The following is a 20,337-nucleotide window of genomic DNA, read 5'->3' as shown; positions in this document are numbered from 1 at the left end:
AGCGACAAAAGTGCCACTGTGAGACGGTACCCTTAATCATCTCTGCAATCTGTGTAGTAAGTTCTCTTATTAATCCCTTTTATTTTATGCAGCTGTACGCTCCTTTGTAAAGTCTTTTGTATATTTTTGATAAACACTGCCTCCCTTTGGATTAAATATAAAATGTAATAGTTCTGCTCCTTTTGTTCTGTAAATCACGCCTGAAAGTCATATGCTGCCTATCAGGCCTCCAGTCAGCCTGTATTAAAAAAAAACTGGTGGTGGCAGTGAGTAGTCTGGGGTTATCGTGGAGTTAGCAGAGATCGTATGGGGGTTTATACATTACAAATGGGTTGGAGTCGGAAGTGTATATACCATAAGCCCACTGTGAAATTCCCAATAACCGGACTACTAGTGGTGACACCTGCGGCCTTCTTAGTTAATCATCAGTCAATCGTCCAGATGATAGGGGGGTAGCAGAGAGCTGTTCAACACAGAGATCATAGAAGATGGTTCTGAATGACCTTCCCGGCCTGCGATAACCAGGACAAATAGGTGGCAAGCAGTGGGATTTTACAGATCATCAGTAATCTGGTTTGAGAAATCATGGCGGTCACTGAAAACTTACACGGTTCTTGCGAGAATTTTGTGCAGAGTTTTTTAGGATTCAGACTCAGTGTTTTAATTTTTTTATATGGGACAATACTGTACATGTAGCAGTAACACCCTTCTCACTCTTGTTTTTCTCTCCAGTCTTTTATTTGGTAATGACGGCTAGGCTTGGAGAGCCTTGGTATAAGCAGCAGTCCTAGACCACTCTGTGCATTGAGATAGAATGACTCCACGGGCAAAACCAGGCACAAAATGATTGCTGAACAGTTGCAAGGTGCCGCAGAGCCAGTCCATCACCAGAGCCCTGATGAAAAGAGGTCAGCCAAGGTGTAGGTAGCACTGCTGCAGAGGTCCCACCTGTGAATACCAGCCATACCCGCAACCAGGGTAGTGTGGGACCCCCACTTACATATGGCCGTGGAACAACTCAACGCAGATAATCGCAAGGGACGACTGCAGCTGATCCTGAAAGCGAGCAGAGCAACAAGCCCAGGCTGAGAGAGCTGAGCCGAGCGTCCAAGCTGAGTATCAGTACCAGCTGGAGTTAGCCCAAATCCAGATGCACCATTGAGCAATGAGTCCAGCAGTATCAACAGCTTTAAACCCAGTTCTGAACATTTTCCTGTCATGGACAAGAACGGGGACTGGGACATATTATTCCATGGGGTTGAAAAAGCCTGCAGACAGCACCAGCTGCCTGGGCCCGATGTTTAACCCCAGGGCTCTGAGGAAATGCTCTGGAGGTGTTTGCTTCTCTCCCTCGAGACCAGGACAGAGACTATGAGGCCATAAGCAAGCCTTGATTAAAAGGTACCAGCTGACACCAGAGGTGTACTGCAAAAAGTTCTGGGTTCTCCAGCGTGGACCACAAGACAGCTATAGTGATGTGGTGAACGGGCTCAGTACCATCTTTGAGCAGTAGGTCCAAGGACTGTCAATCACCGCCTTCGAGGAGCTGAAGGATCTGATGGTGAAGGACCAATTTCTTCATCTTTTCCCTATGGAGGTGTGACAGTGACAGTTCGTGCTGGACCAGGAGCCAAAGGAGACCACTAAAGCACCATAGATTGCTGACACTTAGGAGGCCAACCATACTCCTGAGGTGCGGAAGTCAGCCATTGCCAGCTGAAAAGGGGATAAGTTGACAGCCACCCTGACTGCCCCTGTTAGCCAGACCTTAGGGGGGTCCTACCCCATTTTCCAGCACCCAGCCTGCATCTGACTCCAAGCTGTGCTATACCTGCGACTGAACTGGTCACATCAACTTCGTCTGCTCAGAGAGGCAGAAGATGAACCCCACACCTAAGGCCCTGGAGCTTAGTGCAGCCATTCTTTTTGTGGGTGGAGCGGTTGGGAGAGCCCTTGAGAATTTGCAACCGGTTACTGTGGGCAACACCTTTACTGTTGAGTTTAGGGACACTGACGCAAAGCGAACCCTCATCCACCCTGAGTTTTGGTTATTGGAAGAACTCATGCATGGGAAGACCCTGACTGTCACCGGGTTTGATAGTGTTCGCCATCCCTTACCGATGGTCCGTGGTTTTCCTGGATTGGAGTGTGGAGAGGGGGATAAGGGAAGTGGAGGTGTCGGAGAAACTCCCCATAAATGTGTTATTGGGAACTGATCTGCGACGGTTGGTTGCCCACTACATCCCTGACAAAGCTCCCAGATTTGATTTGTCTTCCTAGTGAAAGTATGTGTTGTGGTAAAGGAGACCTCAGCCACATCACACTCAAAGGAGCCAGCAAAGTGCTAAGAGTGATAGGAGCAGGTCCGAAGATCATGAAGTAGGTTGCCCTATGCGGCAGACCAATAAACATACATGTAAGGATGAGGCACAGGATGAGGAACAGGCCTATGAACGCTTCCACACAATCACAAAGGAAAGACGGAGGAAAATAAAAAGAACCAAAAAGCAAACAGAAAACGTGGAAACTTCCCAGAATCCCAGAGCCTAAACAAAAAGAAAGACAAGAGTTCTGGGGAGGAAGACACACAAACAAACTGCAAGAAAAGCAACAGAGATTAACCAGGCAAGATATTCCCTAGCAGAGGGGATGTAACTCCAAGCATCCAAACATCCATCAATCTTGTAGTATACCCAGCAACTAAGGAAGGAGCAAGATGAGTATAAATAACCCCTCCTAAGATGTGATAGAACAGAACCAAATGAGGAGGTGTGAGACACCTGAATAGCAGCAAACCAAAGAAAGGAAAGAAAAGAGAACCATCAGCAGTTGGACAAAGACCAAACAGGGTGTGGCTCAGCAGAGAAAGAAACTGACCATGCAGCATGGGGTCATCGGATCAAGTCCCGAAACCGAGCCATGAAAGATAAACTGTGTTCTACAGCTGCTGATGGAGGACACTATGGGAGCACACACAAGACAAACATTTCTTGAGAGATGTGACAGATGACTTACCTGGAGAAGGTGCTGCATGCCGGGGGGAAGTCCTTTCAATATTGGAGTGTCTAGTTGATAACTTGGTGGGGCAAATGGTGCACTTGTAACCGGGGGTGCATATGGTGCAATGAGATTGTAGCTTGGAGGCTCATCTTCAGGACGTCTAGTCTGGGGTGATGATGAATCTGCAAAGAGTTTAGACACTAAATGCCACCCTCATATCGAACATAAGTGCATGGCTTCACTATGAGTTGTAAATTACAGTGGCTTTCTCCAGGATATCCCTATATTTCGCACCATTCATCTTCACCTGGACTCGGTCTATTTTCTCTGTCCCTGCTGCTAAAAACCATCTCTACAATAGGATGCTTCCACCATTTTTCACTGTGGGGATGGTGTTCTTGGGGTGATGAGCTGTGTTGGATTGGCACCAGACAAAGCGTTTACCTTTGTGGCTAAAAAGTTCAAAATTGGTCTCATTGGACCACAGCACATTCCTCCATACATTTGGGGATTCTCCCACATGTCTTTTGGCAAACTCAAAATGAGCCTTACAATTTTTGTGTATGTGTGTAAAGGATTTATTCTGGTCAGTCTTCCATAAAGGCCACCTATATGGAGAGTACGGGTTATTGTACTGGATGGACAAATGTCTTTTTTCGGCCTTACTAACTATGTTACTATTGTGGTCATATGGACAGATACTCCAGTCTCTGCTTGGGAACTCTGCAGCTCCTTCAGGGTTACCTTTGATCTCTGTGCCTCTCTGATTGATTGATGGGCGCACTCTCTTGGCAGGTTTGTTGTGGTACTATGTTCTCTAGATCTGATGATAATGGATTTGATAGTGCTCAGAGGATCATCAGAGATTGGGAGATTTGTTTAGAACCCAACCCTGACTTGTACTTCTCAGCAACTTTGTCCCTGACTTGTTTGGAGATCTCCTTGGTCTTCAATGTTGTTTGGAAATCTCCTTGAACTTCATGGTGTTGTTTGGAGATCTCCTTGATCTTCATGGTGTTGTTTGGAGATCTCCTTGGTCTTCATGGTGTTATTTGGAGATCTCCTTGGTCTTCATGGTGTTATTTGGAGATCTCCTTGGTCTTCATGGTGTTATTTGGAGATCTCCTTGGTCTTCATGATGTTGTTTGGAGATCTCCTTGGTCTTCATGGTGTTGTTTGGAATGTCCTTGGTCTTCATGGTATTGTTTAGTTAGTGGTGCCTCTTGTTCATGGTGTTACAGCCTCTGTGGCTTTCAGATAAATGTACATAATGACAGAACATGTGACACTTAGATAGCTCACAGTGGGACGTCCTGTCACTAAGCATGGGACTTATGAAGGGAATTGCTTGCACCAGAAATTTTTAGGGGCTTCAATAAAAGTGTTGAATACATATGCACATGCCAATTTTTAGTTACTTGATCTCATAAATGTAATTTATGCCTATATTTTTCTCATTTCACCAACTTAGACTATTTAGTGCTGATGCATCACACACAAATCGCATTACGAAATATGTACACACAGGTTGTAATGTAACAAACTAGGCAAAAAGCCATGGGGATGAATACTTTCACAAGCCACTGTATAGCCATGGACAGAAGCGCTGACACTCTCTTCCTTTTGTTTCCTCTACCACCCCACTTCTTTAATGTTGCCGCCTCCTGCAGAGAGGTCAGTAGGAATAGTAAACATCAGGCTGTTAATAGAGGCCTTTCCTGAATTCAAAGAGCCACACAGAGCAATGGTGCAGATGGGATGGAGCCACGTACCAGATATGAACATTGAGCATTTAGTCACAGGTGTAGGTGCTATTGACATGGGAGACATTTTTATCATTGTGATGCAGTGCGGAATACAACGCATTTACCGTACTTGTATTGCTCTGCGGCCTGCCTATCAGTCAGAATTAATAGAGGTCAGGTGGATAAAGTTGTATATGCCATGTCTCATATGAATAGAAAGCTATAATTATATAAAAGGATATATGGCATTAATATCTCCCACCTTGGACCTACAAGGGGCAGATAGTCATAAGATCGGGGAGCTCATCATTTTTGGTACCAGAGTCCGCATGTCATTTACCATCTGAGGTCACCGGAGGTTGTAGGTTTGTAGGTGGGAGCGGCTGGTACCTGATAAAAGCCGGTTCTGCCCTGGCTCCCATGTCCAGTGCTGGGAGATACAGTGCACTGTAAGGACTGCGCTATTTTCTAAATAGAGCGCTCCCCTTCTTCAGATCTGCGCCGTTCCTGTGACATCAGGTCTTGTAACTTTCTTTTGTTTCTCCCGTATATTTTTATGTGACTGAATATACTGGATTGTTTTCTCCATTTCGTAACATCTTTGTATAATAACATAAACACTGTAATAGCTCTGTTCTTTTTGCTCTGTAAACCGCACCCCTGAAGCCTCGTGAGGCTCAATGTTACCAAGTGTCTAATTGGCCAGTATAATCAATCGGTGGTGGCAGCTAGCCTTTTGGTTATTGTGGAGCTTGACTGTGACCCTACCAAAGTAAATATAAATATATATAAATACACAATGTTCCAAATTATTATGCAGATGACATTTTTCTCGGATTTTCCTAAATGGTCGGTGCAAATGACAGTCAGTCTAATAAAAGTCATCACCCGTTAGATTATACATCGGATTTTATTGAAGAAACCTCCCAATGATAACAGTATAATATCCAAAATGAATAAAACCCCACAATGCACTGCTCCAAATTATTAGGCACAGTAAAATTTCTATACATTTGATCTGTTTTAATGAACTGAAAAGTCTCATTTGTGGAATTTGCAGCATTAGGAGGTCACATTCACTGAACTAAAAAGCTATTTAACCCCTTCATGACCCAGCCTATTTTGACCTTAAAGACCTTGCCGTTTTTTGCAATTCTGACCAGTGTCCCTTTATGAGGTAATAACTCAGGAACGCTTCAACGGATCCTAGCGGTTCTGAGACTGTTTTTTCGTGACATATTGGGCTTCATGTTAGTGGTAAATTTAGGTCAATAAAATCTGCGTTTATTTATGATAAAAATGGAAATTTGGCGAAAATTTTGCAATTTTCACATTTTGAATTTTTATTCTGTTAAACCAGAGAGTTATGTGACACAAAATAGTTAATAAATAACATTTCCCACATGTTTACTTTACATCAGCACAATTTTGGAAACAAATTTTTTTTTTGCTAGGAAGTTATAAGGGTTAAAATTTGACCAGCGATTTCTCATTTTTACAACAAAATTTACAAAACTTTTTTTTTAGGGACTACTGCACATTTGAAGTCAGTTTGAGGGGTCTATATGGCTGAAAATACCCAAAAGTGACACCATTCTAAAAACTGCACCCCTCAAGGTACTCAAAACCACATTCAAGAAGTTTATTAACCCTTCAGGTGCTTCACAGCAGCAGAAGCAACATGGAAGGAAAAAATAAACATTTAACTTTTTAGTCACAAAAATTACCTTTTAGCAACAATTTTTTTATTTTCCCAATGGTAAAAGGAGAAACTGAACCACGAAAGTTGTTGTCCAATTTGTCCTGAGTACGCTGATACCTCATATGTGGGGGTAAACCACTGTTTGGGCGCACGGCAGGGCTTGGAAGGGAAGGAGCGCCATTTGACTTTTTGAATTAAAAATTGGCTCCACTCTTTAGCGGACACCATGTCACGTTCGGAGAGCCCCCGTGTGCCTAAAAATTGGAGCTCCCCCACAAGTGACCCCATTTTGGAAACTAGACGCCCCAAGGAACTTATCTAGATGCATAGTGAGCACTTTGAACCCCCAGGTGCTTCACAAATTGATCCGTAAAAATGAAAAAGTACTTTTTTTTCACAAAAAAATTCTCTTAGCCTCAATTTTTTCATTTTCACATGGGCAACAGGATAAAATGGATCCTAAAATTTGTTGGGCAATTTCTCCTGAGTACACCAATACCTCACATGTGGGGGTAAACCACTGTTTGGGCACATGGTAAGGCTCGGAAGGGAAGGAGCGCCATTTGGCTTTTTAAATGGAAAATTACCTCCAATCATTAGCGGACACCATGTCACGTTTGGAGAGCCCCTGTGTGCCTAAACATTGGAGATCCCCCAGAAATGACCCCATTTTGGAAACTAGACCCCCAAAGGAACTAATCTAGATGTGTGGTGAGCACTTTGAACCCTCAAGTGCTTCACAGAAGTTTATAACGCAGAGCCATGAAAATAAAAAAAATATATATTTTCTCAATAATGATCTTTTAGCCTGCAATTTTTTATTTTCCCAAGGGTAACAGGAGAAATTTGACCCTAAAAGTTGTTGTCCAGTTTCTCCTGAGTATGCTGATACCCCATATGTGGGGGTAAACCACTGTTTGGGCACATGCCGGGGCTCGGAATTGAAGTGATGGAATGCGCTGTGGGCGTCACGTTGCGTTTGCAGAGCCCCTGATGTGGCTAAACAGTAGAAACCCCCCACAAGTGACCCCATTTTGGAAACTAGACCTCCAAAGGAACTTATCTAGATGTGTGGTGAGCACTTTGAACCCCCAAGTGCTTCACAGAAGTTTATAATGCAGAGCCATGAAAATAATAAATATGTTTTCTTTCCTCAAAAATAATTATTTAGCCCAGAATTTTTTAATTTTCCCAAGGGTAACAGGAGAAATTTGACCCCAATATTTGTTGTCCAGTTTATCCTGAGTACGCTGATACCCCATATGTGGGGGTAAACTACTGTTTGGGCACATGCCGGGGCTCGGAATTGAAGTAGTGACGTTTTGAAATGAAGACTTTGATGGAATGCTCTGCGGGCGTCACGTTACGTTTGCAGAGCCCCTGGTGTGCCTAAACAGTAGAAACCCCCCACAAGTGACCCCATTTTGGAAACTAGACCACGAAAGGAACTTATCTAGATGTGTGGTGAGCACTTTGAGCCCCCAAGTGCTTCATAGAAGTTTATAATGCAGAGCCGTGAAAATAATAAATACGTTTTCTTTCCTCAAAAATAATTATTTAGCCCAGAATTTTTTATTTTCCCAAGGGTTACAGGAGAAATTGGACCCCAATATTTGTTGTCCAGTTTCTCCTGAGTACGCTGATACCCCATGTGTGGGGGTAAACCACTGTTTGGGCACACGTCGGGGCTCAGAAGGGAAGTAGTGACTTTTGAAATGCAGACTTTGATGGAATGGTCTGCGGGCGTCACGTTGCGTTTGCAGAGCCCCTGGTGTGCCTAAACAGTAGAAACCCCCCACAAGTGACCCCATTTTAGAAACTAGACCCCCCAAAGAACTTATCTAGATATGTGGTGAGCACTTTGAACCCCCAAGTGCTTCACAGACGTTTACAACGCAGAGCCGTGAAATAAAAAATAATTTTTCTTTCCTCAAAAATGATGTTTTAGCAAGCATTTCTTTATTTTCACAAGGGTAACAGGAGAAATTGGACCCCAGTAATTGTTGCGCAGTTTGTCCTGAGTATGCTGGTACCCCATATGTGGGGGTAAACCACTGTTTGGGCGCACGTCAGGGCTCGGAAGTGAGGGAGCACCATTTGACTTTTTGAATACAAGATTGGCTGGAATCAATGGTGGCACCATGTTGCGTTTGGAGACCCCCTGATGTGCCTAAACAGTGGAAACCCCTCAATTCTACCTCCAACACTAACCCCAACACACCCCTAACCCTAATCCCAACTGTAGCCATATCACACCCCTAATCACAACCCTAACCGCAACACACCCCTAACCCTAATCCCAACTGTAGCCATAACCCTAATCACAACCCTAACCCTAAGGCTATGTGCCCACGTTGCGGATTCGTGTGAGATTTTTCCGCACCATTTTTGAAAAATCCGCGGGTAAAAGGCACTGCGTTTTACCTGCAAATTTACCGCGGATTTCCAGTGTTTTTTGTGCGGATTTCACCTGCGGATTCCTATTGAGGAACAGGTGTAAAACGCTGCGAAATCCGCACAAAGAATTGACATGCTGCGGAAAATACAACGCAGCGTTTCCGCGCGGTATTTTCCACACCATGGGCACAGCGGATTTGGTTTTCCATAGGTTTACATGGTACTGTAAACCTGATGGAACACTGCTGCGAATCCGCAGTGGCCAATCCGCTGCGGATCCGCAGCCAAATCCGCACCGTGTGCACATAGCCTAATTCTAAAGGTATGTGCACACGCTGCGGAAAACGCTGCGGATCCGCAGCAGTTTCCCATGAGTTTACAGTTCAATGTAAACCTATGGGAAACAAAAATCGCTGTACACATGCTGCGGAAAAACTGCACGGAAACGCAGGGGTTTACATTCCGCAGCATGTCACTTTTTGTGCGGATTCCGCAGCGGTTTTACAACTGCTCCAATAGAAAATCGCAGTTGTAAACCCGCAGTGAAATGCGCAGAAAAAACGCGGTAAATCCGCCATAAATCCGCAGCGGTTTAGCACTGCGGATTTATCAAATCCGCAGCGGAAAAATCCGCAGAGGACCAGAATACGTGAGCACATACCGAAACCCTAACCCTAACCCTAGCCCTAACCCTACCCCTAACCCTAACCCTAACCCTATTCTAACATTAGTGGAAAAAAAAAAATCTTTATTTTTTTATTGTCCCTACCTATGGGGGTGACAAAGGGGGGGGGGTCATTTATTATTTTTTTTATTTTGATCGCTGTGATAGATTATATCTCAGTGATCAAAATGCACTTTGGAACGAATCTGCCGGCCGGCAGATTCGGCGGGCGCACTGCTTATGCGCCCGCCATTTTGGAAGATGGCGGCGCCCAGGGAGAAGACGGACGGACCCCGGCAGGATCGGTAAGTATGACGCGGTGGGGGGGAGCACGGGGGGGGGATCGGAGCATGGGGGGTGGATCGGAGCGCGGGGGGGTGGAACGGAGCACAGGGGGGTGGAACGGAGCACGGGGGGTGGATCGGAGTGCAGGGGGGTTGGATCGGAGCACGGGGGGGTGATTGGAGCACGGGGGGAGCGGACAAGAGCACAGGGGGAGCGGAGCACAGGACGGAGGGGAGCCGGAGCAGTGTACCGGACAGATCGGAGGGCTGGGGGGCGATCGGTGGGGTGGGGGCACATTAGTGTTTCCAGCCATGGCCGATGATATTGCAGCATCGGCCATGGCTGGATTGTAATATTTCACCAGTTTTAATAGGTGAAATATTACAAATCGCTCTGATTGGCAGTTTCACTTTCAAAAGCCAATCAGAGCGATCGTAGCCACGGGGGGGAGAAGCCACCCCCCCTGGGCTAAACTACCACTCCCCCTGTCCCTGCAGATCGGGTGAAATGGGAGTTAACCCTTTCACCCGATCTGCAGGGACGCGATCTTTCCATGACGCCACATAGGCGTCACAGGTCGGATTGGCACCGACTTTCATGACGCCTACGTGGCGTCATGGGTCGGGAAGGGGTTAACTCCAAAACCTCCTAACAGGCCAAGTCATATTACATAGGAGCCTTCCTTGATGTCACCTTCACAATTCTTGCATTCTTGAGTTTTTGGAGAGTTTCTGCTTGTATTTCTTCCCTCCCAGAGCTGCTGTTTTGATGTGAACGGCCTCCCACCCTCATAGATCTTTTGCTTGATGATTCTCCAAAGGTTCTCTGTACGGTTGAGGTCAGGGGAAGATGGCGGCCGCACCATGAGTTTATCTCCTTTTATGCCCATAGCAGCCAATGACTGAGGTATTATTTGCAGCATGAGATGGGGCATTGTCAGCATGAAGATGATTTTGCTCCTGGTTTCTGCTTTTAGACCATGGAAGAAAGTTATTATTATTATTTATTTATATAGCACCATTGATTCCATGGTGCTGTACATGAGAAGGGGTTACATACAAGTTACAAATATCACATACAGTAAACAAACTAACAATGACGGACTGATACAGAGGGGAGAGGGTCCTGCCCTTGCGGGTTTACATTCTACAGGATTATGGGGAAGGAGACAGTAGGTTGAGGGTTGCAGGAGCTCCGGTGTTGGTGAGGCGGTAGCTCCGGTGTTGGTGAGGCGGTAGCTCCGGTGTTGGTGAGGCGGTAGCTCCGGTGTTGGTGAGGTAGTAGCTTCGATAGTGTCAGTCAGAAACTCTATATACTTTGCAGAGGTCATTTTCACACCTTCAGGAACCTTAAAGGGCATAACCAGCTGTTTTCCCATAATTCCGGCCCAAAACATGACTCCTCCACCTCCTTGATGACGTTGCAGCCTTGTTGGGACATGGTGGCCATCCACCAACCATCCACTTCTCCATCCATCTGGACCATCCAGGGTTGCTCGACACTCATCAGTAAACAAGACTGTTTGGAAATTAATCTTCATGTATGTCTGGGCCCACTGCAACCATTTCTGCCCATGAACATTGTTTAGGGGTGGCCGAATAGTAGGTTTATGCACCACAGCAAGCCTGTGAATGATCCTACACCTTGAGGTTTGAGGGACTCCAGAGGCACCAGCAGCTTCAAATATCTGTTTGCTGCTTTGTAATGGTATTTTGGCAGCTGCTCTCTTAATGCAATGAATTTGTCTGGCAAAAACCTTCCTCATTATGCCTTTATCTGCATGAACTCTGTCTGCTCTGTTTCAGTCACAAATCTCTTCACAGTATGATGACCACTCTTAAGTTTTCGTGGAATATCTAATGTTTTCCAAGGCATTGCACTATTTAATGCTTTTCAGCAGCTGAGAGATCCTTTTTATTTCTCATATTGCTTGAAACCTTTGTCCTGCTTAATAATGTGGAACATAATCTTTAAGTAGTTTTCCTTTAATTAGAATCACCTGGAAAACTAATTATCACATGTGTTTAAGATTGATTTCAGTGATCCATTGAGCCCTGAGACACAATACAATCCACGAGTTTATTTGAAAAACAAAAAAATTAAATCTTTATGACACTTAAATCCAATTTGCATAATAATTTGGAACACAGTGTATAGCATTTATATAAATGATCTAGATAAGAGAATTGGGGAAAACAAATTAAGTTTGCAGACGATGCAAATCTAGAAGTGATAGCTAACACTAGAAAAGACAGAGAAAGGATTCATAAAGGTCTAGATAAGCTAAAACAATGGGCAGCGACTAATAGAATGGGATTTAACAAGGAGAAATAATGCAAGATTCTACAAGATTCTGGGCAAATTAATTTAAAATTAAATTTACAGAAGAATGGGAGGAATAGAACTAAACAACATCATGTGTGAAAAAGACCTGAGTATAGTAATAGATCACAGACTGCACATGAGTCAACAGTGTGATGCAGCAGCAAAAAAGGCAAACAGCTGTCATGTACTCCTAACAGCCACAGGCGGAATTGCAATCTATCCACGACTGTTAACATGTTAAATGCCGCTGTCAAACTCTGACAGTGGCATTTAACATGTACGCGCAGGAAGCGAGTCATAAACCCCACCCATCAGCGCCCCTGTCACATGACATGGGTCACAGATGGGTTGGCATGACAGCCCGGGGTCTGCAGGAGACCCCTGTGGTTGTCATAGCTGGATAGTTTTGAGCCCTGCTCTATGTAGCACAAGCGATCGGATGATTACAGCTTCTAGTTTCCCATGGAGACTATTAAAGCAACTAAAAAGTAAAAAAAAATGTTTTTAAAAATATATAAAAAATATATTTAAGTCCAAATCACCCCACATTTGCCCTATTCAAAATAAAACAATAAAAAAAAATCAAATAGCTAGATATTTGGTATCGCCGCTGTAACGGGGTCTACCAATCTGGGGTACCTCTTTCAGTACCACCCCGTGTTTCAGGAGGTCCACTCTGCTTTGGCTGGAGTCTGAATGAAGGACGCTGGCTGGAATTGCTTGGTTACATGGGCGCATATAAAAGATCACTGCTTCTCCACGTATTTCCAGTCTGACAACACTTTACTCACAGGACACAGAATATATCACACAGATACAGAGGGCAGGCCAATAGAAAAGCGGCAGGCCAGACATACAATAGCCGCAGGTGGCCGGAGCCTGCCGATATTTACTGTGGGAATTACAAAGGTGGGGGAGGACAAAAGGGGAATATCGTGTCCCCTCTGCCCAGGAGCGCAGCCTGTGGGCTGATGCATTAGGAACATGCATCTCACCTATTATACATACATATAACTGTACAATATATTCTGGGTGCTGAGTGGTTCCGTAACACGTAAAAGCTGCGTTCAGAATGGCCCGATATATCAATATATAAAAAGAATTAATCCAATCGGTAAACAGCGTAGCTGGAAAAAACAAATTGAAATGACTTTTTTTGGTCACTGCAGCATTGCAATAAAATGCAATAACGGGTGATCAAATGATTTTACACACCAAAATTTCAGATCGGCGCACAAAACCCCAGATCCTGAAAAATGGAGACGCTACGGGTCTTGGAATACGGCAACATTTATTTTATTTTTTTTACAAATTTTGGATTTTTTTTTCACCACTTAAATAAAAAGAACCTAGACGTGTTTGGTGTGTATGAACTCGAACTGACCTGGAGAATCATACTGGCAGGTCAGTTTTAGCATTTAGGGAACATGGTAAATAAAATCCAAAAATCAATTTTAGAATTGCGCTTTTTTTGCTATTTCACCGCATTAGGAATTTTTTTCCTCATTTTCCAGTAGACGATATGGTAAAAGTACAACTCCCCATGACCTTGGAGGTTCCATCCACCTCTAACATTCTCGGATTCTGTGATATACCCATGTGTTGGATACTCCCTGAATGGTTTCTGGTCAAGGGTGACATTAAATGTGCATATGCTACACATTCACTGTGAAAGCACCTAATAACCGGCCTAGTAGCAATAGTAGCCGTTGCCTCTTCCATCAGTCGTCATTGTGTCATTGTCCTGACAGTTGGTGGGATTGGTAGTGTCGGTCCCTTGCAGAAATCTTCAAGCTCTTCTATGAGATGAAAATCTCCAGGTTACCCAATAGGAAGAACATCTCCAGTTTCACCTAAACGACCTTTACTCCTGAGCATTACACTTTGCATTAGTCAAGAAGACGATGACAGGTCTTTGTGGGATTAGGCGAGCAGATGAGCAGATGTCAATGCACAATTCTGTACAATCAACGTGATCTCATTGCTGTGGATTCAGCTTTATCCAGCCGTTATTGCGGGGGTCCGCTCCCAAGCTGCCCTACTATTGACCAGGCCTGATTTTCTTTGTAGGCTACAAGGATTCCAGATCAGTAGAGCAATTACTGATGAGATCCTCAGATGGACACTTGGGGTACGACGTAGAGTATCAGGGCGATCATGTATAATCATATAATCTACTGTCAGGACACAGGGGTGAATGTAAGACCAGGGGCTCGTAAGAAAATTACCTTTGAACGACATGGGCAGGAGGCACAAGACACCGGATCCAAATGTCTAAAAACACAAAAGACAAAGTGATAGAAAGGCTTGTAGGATGGCTAGTATGGAGTAATAATGGGGGTAATATGGAGTAATAATGGGGTTATACGGAGTAATCATGGGGTTATATGGAGTAATAATGGGGGTTATATGGAGTAATAATGGGGGTATGAGGAGTAATAATGGGGTTATGCGGAGTAATCATGGGGTTATATGGAGTAATAATGGGGGTTATATGGAGTAATAATGGGGGTATATGGAGTAATAATGGGGGTAATATGAGAAATAATGGGGGTTATGGGAGTGTAAGGAGTAATATGAGGGGTTATATACAGTAACAATATAATACAAATAATAATGGAGTAATAGGCAACGCCAAACAGTGCAGTTATTGAGTAGGGAAGCATAGTATTGACCGTTTGACACATCATCACTAGTGATGAGCGAGTATATTCATTGCTCGGGTTTTCCAGAGCACGCTCGGGTGTCCTCTGACTATTTGTGACTGCTCGGAGATTTAGTTTTTGTTGACGCAGCTGCATGATTTACAGCTGCTAGCCAGCCTGAGTACATGTGGGGGTGGCCTGGTTGCTAGGGAATCCCCACATGTATTCAAGCTGTCTATCAGCTGTATATCATGCAGCTGCGGCAAAAAAAACTAAATCTCTAAGCAGTCATAAATACTTGGAGCGTGCTCAGGAAAACCCGAGCAACGAGTATACTCGCTCATCACTAATCATCACATGATCACCGCACGCATCATCGCCTCACGTATCATTACCTCACGTATCATCACTGCACGTATCTTCATCACAATCCATCACCGCATGCATCATAACCGCACGCATCATCACTGCACGCATCATCTCACGTATCATCACTGCACGCATCTTCATCACACACATCGTTACTGCACACATCATTACTGCACACAATGCAAGCAGCTGTGACTTCAGAGCTTCCAGGGAAAGGAGGTAATGAAAAGCTTAGGAAGATGACAGTCCATTGAGGTACAAGGCCAGGTGACCAGAGGGTCACAACCTATCTTCTTCAAACATCTCCATGGAGACACGTGACCGGTGGGTCCCAATACTGACTTTCCCAAACGAATCCATGAGGCTCAGCTGACCGGTGGGTTCACATCCTGACCTCTCCAAATGTGTCCATGGGTTCAGTGATGGTCAATGGAGCGGATCTGTATTCTTTCAGCCAGGGCCATAGTCCCCTAAGCTGGCATACTGTAGAATGTCAAATCTGCGTCCCTCGTGATGGAGCCATGATGTCTTGGCTGCTGTCTAGTAGAGCGTTCCTGGCTGGGTTTTGTACAGAATCTCTGGTTCTCTTGATATTTGGATGTCTTGGATATTCTGTTACAGAGGCATATCCCATTTCTATAGTTCACAGCTGTTCTTCAAGCCATTATTCACAGGTCAAGGGGAAGGGGTGAAGAGGTTAACCCGCATTGCTTGATCATTTATAGTTTATCCTTCAATGTTTGCAAGTCATCAAACTGCATGGCCTGGTACAATGTGTAATCAACATATCAGCAAATATAATTGACCTTGCATCCTGTTTTGCAAATGTAACAGTACAGTTAACTGTAGGAGCTAATAGAAGAGGTAAATAACAAACATTCATCAATTTACAAATATGAATTCAACCTACAAGAAGAGTCAACATAAAGCTAACTGTCAATGCCCCCTGGCTCACTGAAAATAGACATGTGGATAATTAAGATTACATGCTCTGTCGTCACAGGGGTGGTTGGAACTTACCTTGTTTGTAAGATTAGAGTACATGGGAGGCAAAACCGGTGGGTGCCATGTCTCCAGCTGGTGCAACACAGAAAAATAGAAGGGAAAAAGAGGGAGAGCAGCACTTTCAGTGGTTCACTAAAACAAGGATTATTATTTAGCAAGTCATAAAAAAGACAAACACGGTTTAAAAACTGACATGCTTCTGGCTACTATGATTAAGGGCAGCCTGGATGCCAGAAATGTGTCAGTTATTTAACCTTGCCAGTCCTTTTATGGCTTGCTAAATAAAATCCTTGTTTTACTGAACCTCTGGAAGTGTCGCTCTCCTTCTATAATTTCCGTTTTATTGGCTTATTCACTTGGATGATTATTTTGCTTTTTCAGCTGATTTATTTTTGTTTACCAGGTCCTGGAGTCGGCTTTTTGGTGCTGATTTCTTGCAAACAAAACATTGTTGTGTTTCCTTCAAATGACTTATTTTTGGGTAGATCTTAGGTTTATAGAGCGGATCCTATTTTGGATACCTGACTGCTGCTTAGACTTTCTGTCTTTCGCTTATACTACTTCACAAGCTTTCCTCTGACATAATCCAATATAAGCTCATAATCTGGGGGTGCATCTAGTGCAGTTACAAGTGTGTCATAGCTTTCGGGTAGACCGCTTAGTAGTAGTGCAGCAACATGGAAATCCTTTAGATCTTCCCCAATGCCCCGCAGGTGCTCCACAATTTCTAGAGTATTTCTTATGTAATCCTGCATATCTTGGCCCTTACTGTTAGAATCTGTTTAGTTTGTGACTATCCGCCATTTTCTTGTGGAGTTCTGGCTGCTGGTCTTTTTCCTCTGGTGCTGGGTTTGTCTTGGGTCAGGTGTTTGTATCGCTCTTTATTAACCAGCACCTGCCTCCCAGTCCTTGCTGGACAACAGTGTTTATCTGCTTGAGTTCTGGCTTGGTGCTTTGCTTTGTGTTCTGTGTGTGCTATTTGTGCAGTTCTGGTACCTCTGGTTCTGCTAGCCTTAGTTTCTGTTTTCTATTTGTTTCTGCAGCCTTCTCTTTGTTTTCTATTAGGAGGTGACCCATTTTTGTACCCAGTCCTTAGTTCCTTTAGGGACCTCCTTCCCCTTATCTATAGGTCTTCCCTTGAGATTAACCTAGGATAGTCGGTGGGTCTATTCGCAAGGAATGGGTCACCCACTCTATCGTAGGGTTTCAGCCTAGTCATAATGCAGGGTCAGTTTTCCCCCTTCTACCTTAGTCCTGTGTTGCAGATCCGTAACAGTTTGTCCAGCCAGAAAGAAGTATAAAAAAAACAAACCCTCCTGGATTTCTGCAATATGAACAGCGTTCAAGATCTTGCTCAGCGTCTGCAAGGGTTAACGTTGGAAGTTGCCAGCTTACAACAGCACATGAGTAATTGCCCTGGTATCCGCTCTGAAAAACCTAAGGTGGGTTTGCCTGAATGTTTTTCTGGTAAAAGGCAGGAGTTTTTTTGATTAAAAATGCATGTTTACTTTATTTTCGGCTTAGACCCAGGTCTTAGACCCAGGTTGAATTATAGCGTGTGGGGATTATTATGTCATTATTGCAAGGTGAGCCGCAAGTTTCTGTTATGAGGGTATTATATGATGATCCTGATCGGGTCACTACAGCCAAGGCAGAACTCAGGCGGCCGAAACAGGGTCCTGGCGACGCTGAGAGATATTGTACCCAGTTCAGACGATGGTCTGCAGAGGTCAGCTGGAATGTTCCAGCACTCAAGAGTCAGTTTTTAGCAGGTTTGAATGACAGGGTTAAAGATTAGCTCATTGCATATACTGTACCTCCTACGCAATTAGCTATCCAGGTGGATAGAAGGTTGAGAGGTAGACAGAATGAGGAGAAGGTTTCAATTTTGCTGGAGAGCCCTGTTGGCTGTGGGGAGCCGATGCAACTTGGGGCGATGTCCTCTCGTTCCCAGGAAAGGCAGAGAAGATTCTTTGAGGGGCTATGCCTTTATTGTGGTAAGATTGACCATTTTATTAAGCAATGTGAAGGACGCATAAACAAGGAAAAAAGAAGAAAAAAGGTCAATCAGAATAACCCTCCCTTTCGCATTGCATTTTTACGGTCGGCAGGAGTTTCTTTTTCTGGTAGTTCTACCTGTCATGGTCATTCTATTGATTTTCAAGTGATGGTAGACTGTGGTTCTGCACTTAATTTGATTGATCAACAATTTCTAGACAAGTATAAGATTGATTCTACACCTTTATCTTGCCCTTCTCCTGTAGTGGCGATTGATAACACTCCTCTAGAGCATGGGTGCGTTTCTCGATAGGTCACCGGGTTTCCACTCACGGTGAATATGGAACACCAGGAATCTTTAGATTTGTTTGTACTTGATAAATTGCCTTTTCCAGTTGTCCTGGGGTTACCCTGGTTAAATATGCACAATCCTGTACTGGACTGGTCATCAAGTACGATAAGATCCTGGGGTCAGGAGTGTTATGGGAAATGTTGTGATGTACAAATTGCTGCTGTTGTAAAAAAATGAGCTACCGGAAGCCATTCAGGAATTCTGGAAAGTATTTTCAGAAGTGGAGTCACAAGCTCTTCCACCTCATAGAGATTACGATTGTGCTATTGAGTTCGTCCCAGGTGCTACTCTCCCTAAGAGTCGTTTATTTAATCTGACGATTCCCGAGAGGGACGCCTTAAAGGAATGCCTGCAGACTAGTCTTGCTGCAGGTCGTATAAGACCCTCTAAGTCCCCTGTGGCTGTGGGGTTCTTTTTGTAAAAAAAAAAAAAGATGGGGGGTCTTAGGCCGTGTCTGAATTTAAGGGAGATTAATAAGATCACTGTGCGCAATCCATTCCCCTTGCCGTTAATTCCGGATTTGTTTAACCAATTAGTTGGAGCCAAGTGGTTCTCTAAAATCGATCTCCGTGGGGCCTATAATTTGCTGTGGGTTGAAGAAGGCGATGAATGGAAGACAGCCTTTAATACCCCGGAAGGTCACCTTGAGTGTCGTCTAGTTATGCCTTTCGGCCTTACAAATGCTCCGGCGTTCTTTCAAAATTTCATTAACGACATCCTGAGGCCGTTGATCGGTAGGAGTGTGATTGTTTATTTGGATGATATTTTGATCTATTCGCCCGATCTGGAGTCGCATTGACGGAGAGTCTGTGAAGTTCTGCAGATTCTGAGAAAACTCACTCTTTGCTAAACTGGAGAAATGCGAGTTTGCGGTACAGAAAATGAGTTTTTTGGGGTACTTTGATTACAGTGATGGTTTTCAGATGGATCCGGTGAAGGTTCAGGTGGTATTGGAGTGGCCTAGGCCTGAATGCTTGAAGTTGATTCAGAGATATTTGGGGTTTGCTAATTATTATAGAAAATTCATAAAGAATTTTTCTGTTATCCCAAAACCCCTTATTGATCTTACTAAGAAGGGTTCCAATACTGTCCAGTGGTCCCCTGAGGCTGGTAAGGCTTTTGAGCATCTCAACGAGAGGTTTAGCTCTGCTCCCGTTTTGATCCAGACAGATCAGACTGAGCCCTTTCTGGTAGAGGTGGACGCCTCATCAGTAGGAGTGGGGGCTGTTCTGTCCCAGGAGGGAGAGGATGGGGTGCATCCCTGTGCTTTCTTTTGTAAGAAATTTTCAGAGGCGAAGCTCAACTACGATGTTGGGAACCGAGAATTGCTGGCTATTAAGCTTGCGTTTGAGCATTGGTGACATTTTTTGGAGGGCGCTAGACATCCTATACAAGTCATAAGAACCTGATCTACCTGGATGCTGCTAAACATTTGAATGCCCGTCAAGCTAGGTGGGCATTGTTTTTTGCCCGGTTCCATTTCTCTGTGACATATATCCGTGGGACAAAAAATGTTAAAGCTGATGCTTTGTCTCGAAGCTTCCCCCCAGCGGTTAATATTGAAAAGGCAGAATCTATTCTGCAGAGAGGGGTGGTGGTGACATTAGGTTCTGAGTTGGAAAATAGCATTCTTAAACCCCAGGATGCGGCACCAACTAACACTCCGTATGGGAAATTATTTGTGCCTAAAGCCCTGAGGAGAGCTTTGTTTACGGAATGTCATGAGTCTTGTTTGGCGGGTCATTCAGGGATTGCCGGAACAAGAAAGTCGATCAGTCGGAGTTTCTGGTGGCCGGGGTGGCTAAAAGAAATTGTCAAGTGGGTGCGTCAGAGTACCGTGTACGCTAGGT

At 44.3% G+C, this 20,337-nt stretch overlaps 1 protein-coding gene across 1 annotated transcript in view; it reads right to left on the bottom strand.

Moving 5' to 3' along the window:
• LOC138677457 (phospholipid scramblase 2-like) overlaps positions 1–20,337 on the bottom strand; it is a 148,085-nt gene that overhangs the window by 69,900 nt on the left and 57,848 nt on the right. Inside the window, exons 2-3 of the mRNA XM_069767613.1 lie at positions 14,347–14,392; positions 3,016–3,182 (exon numbers count right to left, since the gene is read on the bottom strand). Coding sequence (XP_069623714.1) covers positions 3,016–3,182; positions 14,347–14,359 — 180 coding nt within the window. The 5' untranslated portion in view covers positions 14,360–14,392. The remainder of the gene's footprint in view (positions 1–3,015; positions 3,183–14,346; positions 14,393–20,337) is intronic.

The sequence above is a fragment of the Ranitomeya imitator genome, chromosome 4, assembly GCF_032444005.1.
Source record: "Ranitomeya imitator isolate aRanImi1 chromosome 4, aRanImi1.pri, whole genome shotgun sequence".
NCBI lineage: Eukaryota > Metazoa > Chordata > Amphibia > Anura > Dendrobatidae > Ranitomeya > Ranitomeya imitator.
This window is presented reverse-complemented; position numbering and strand designations above follow the sequence as displayed.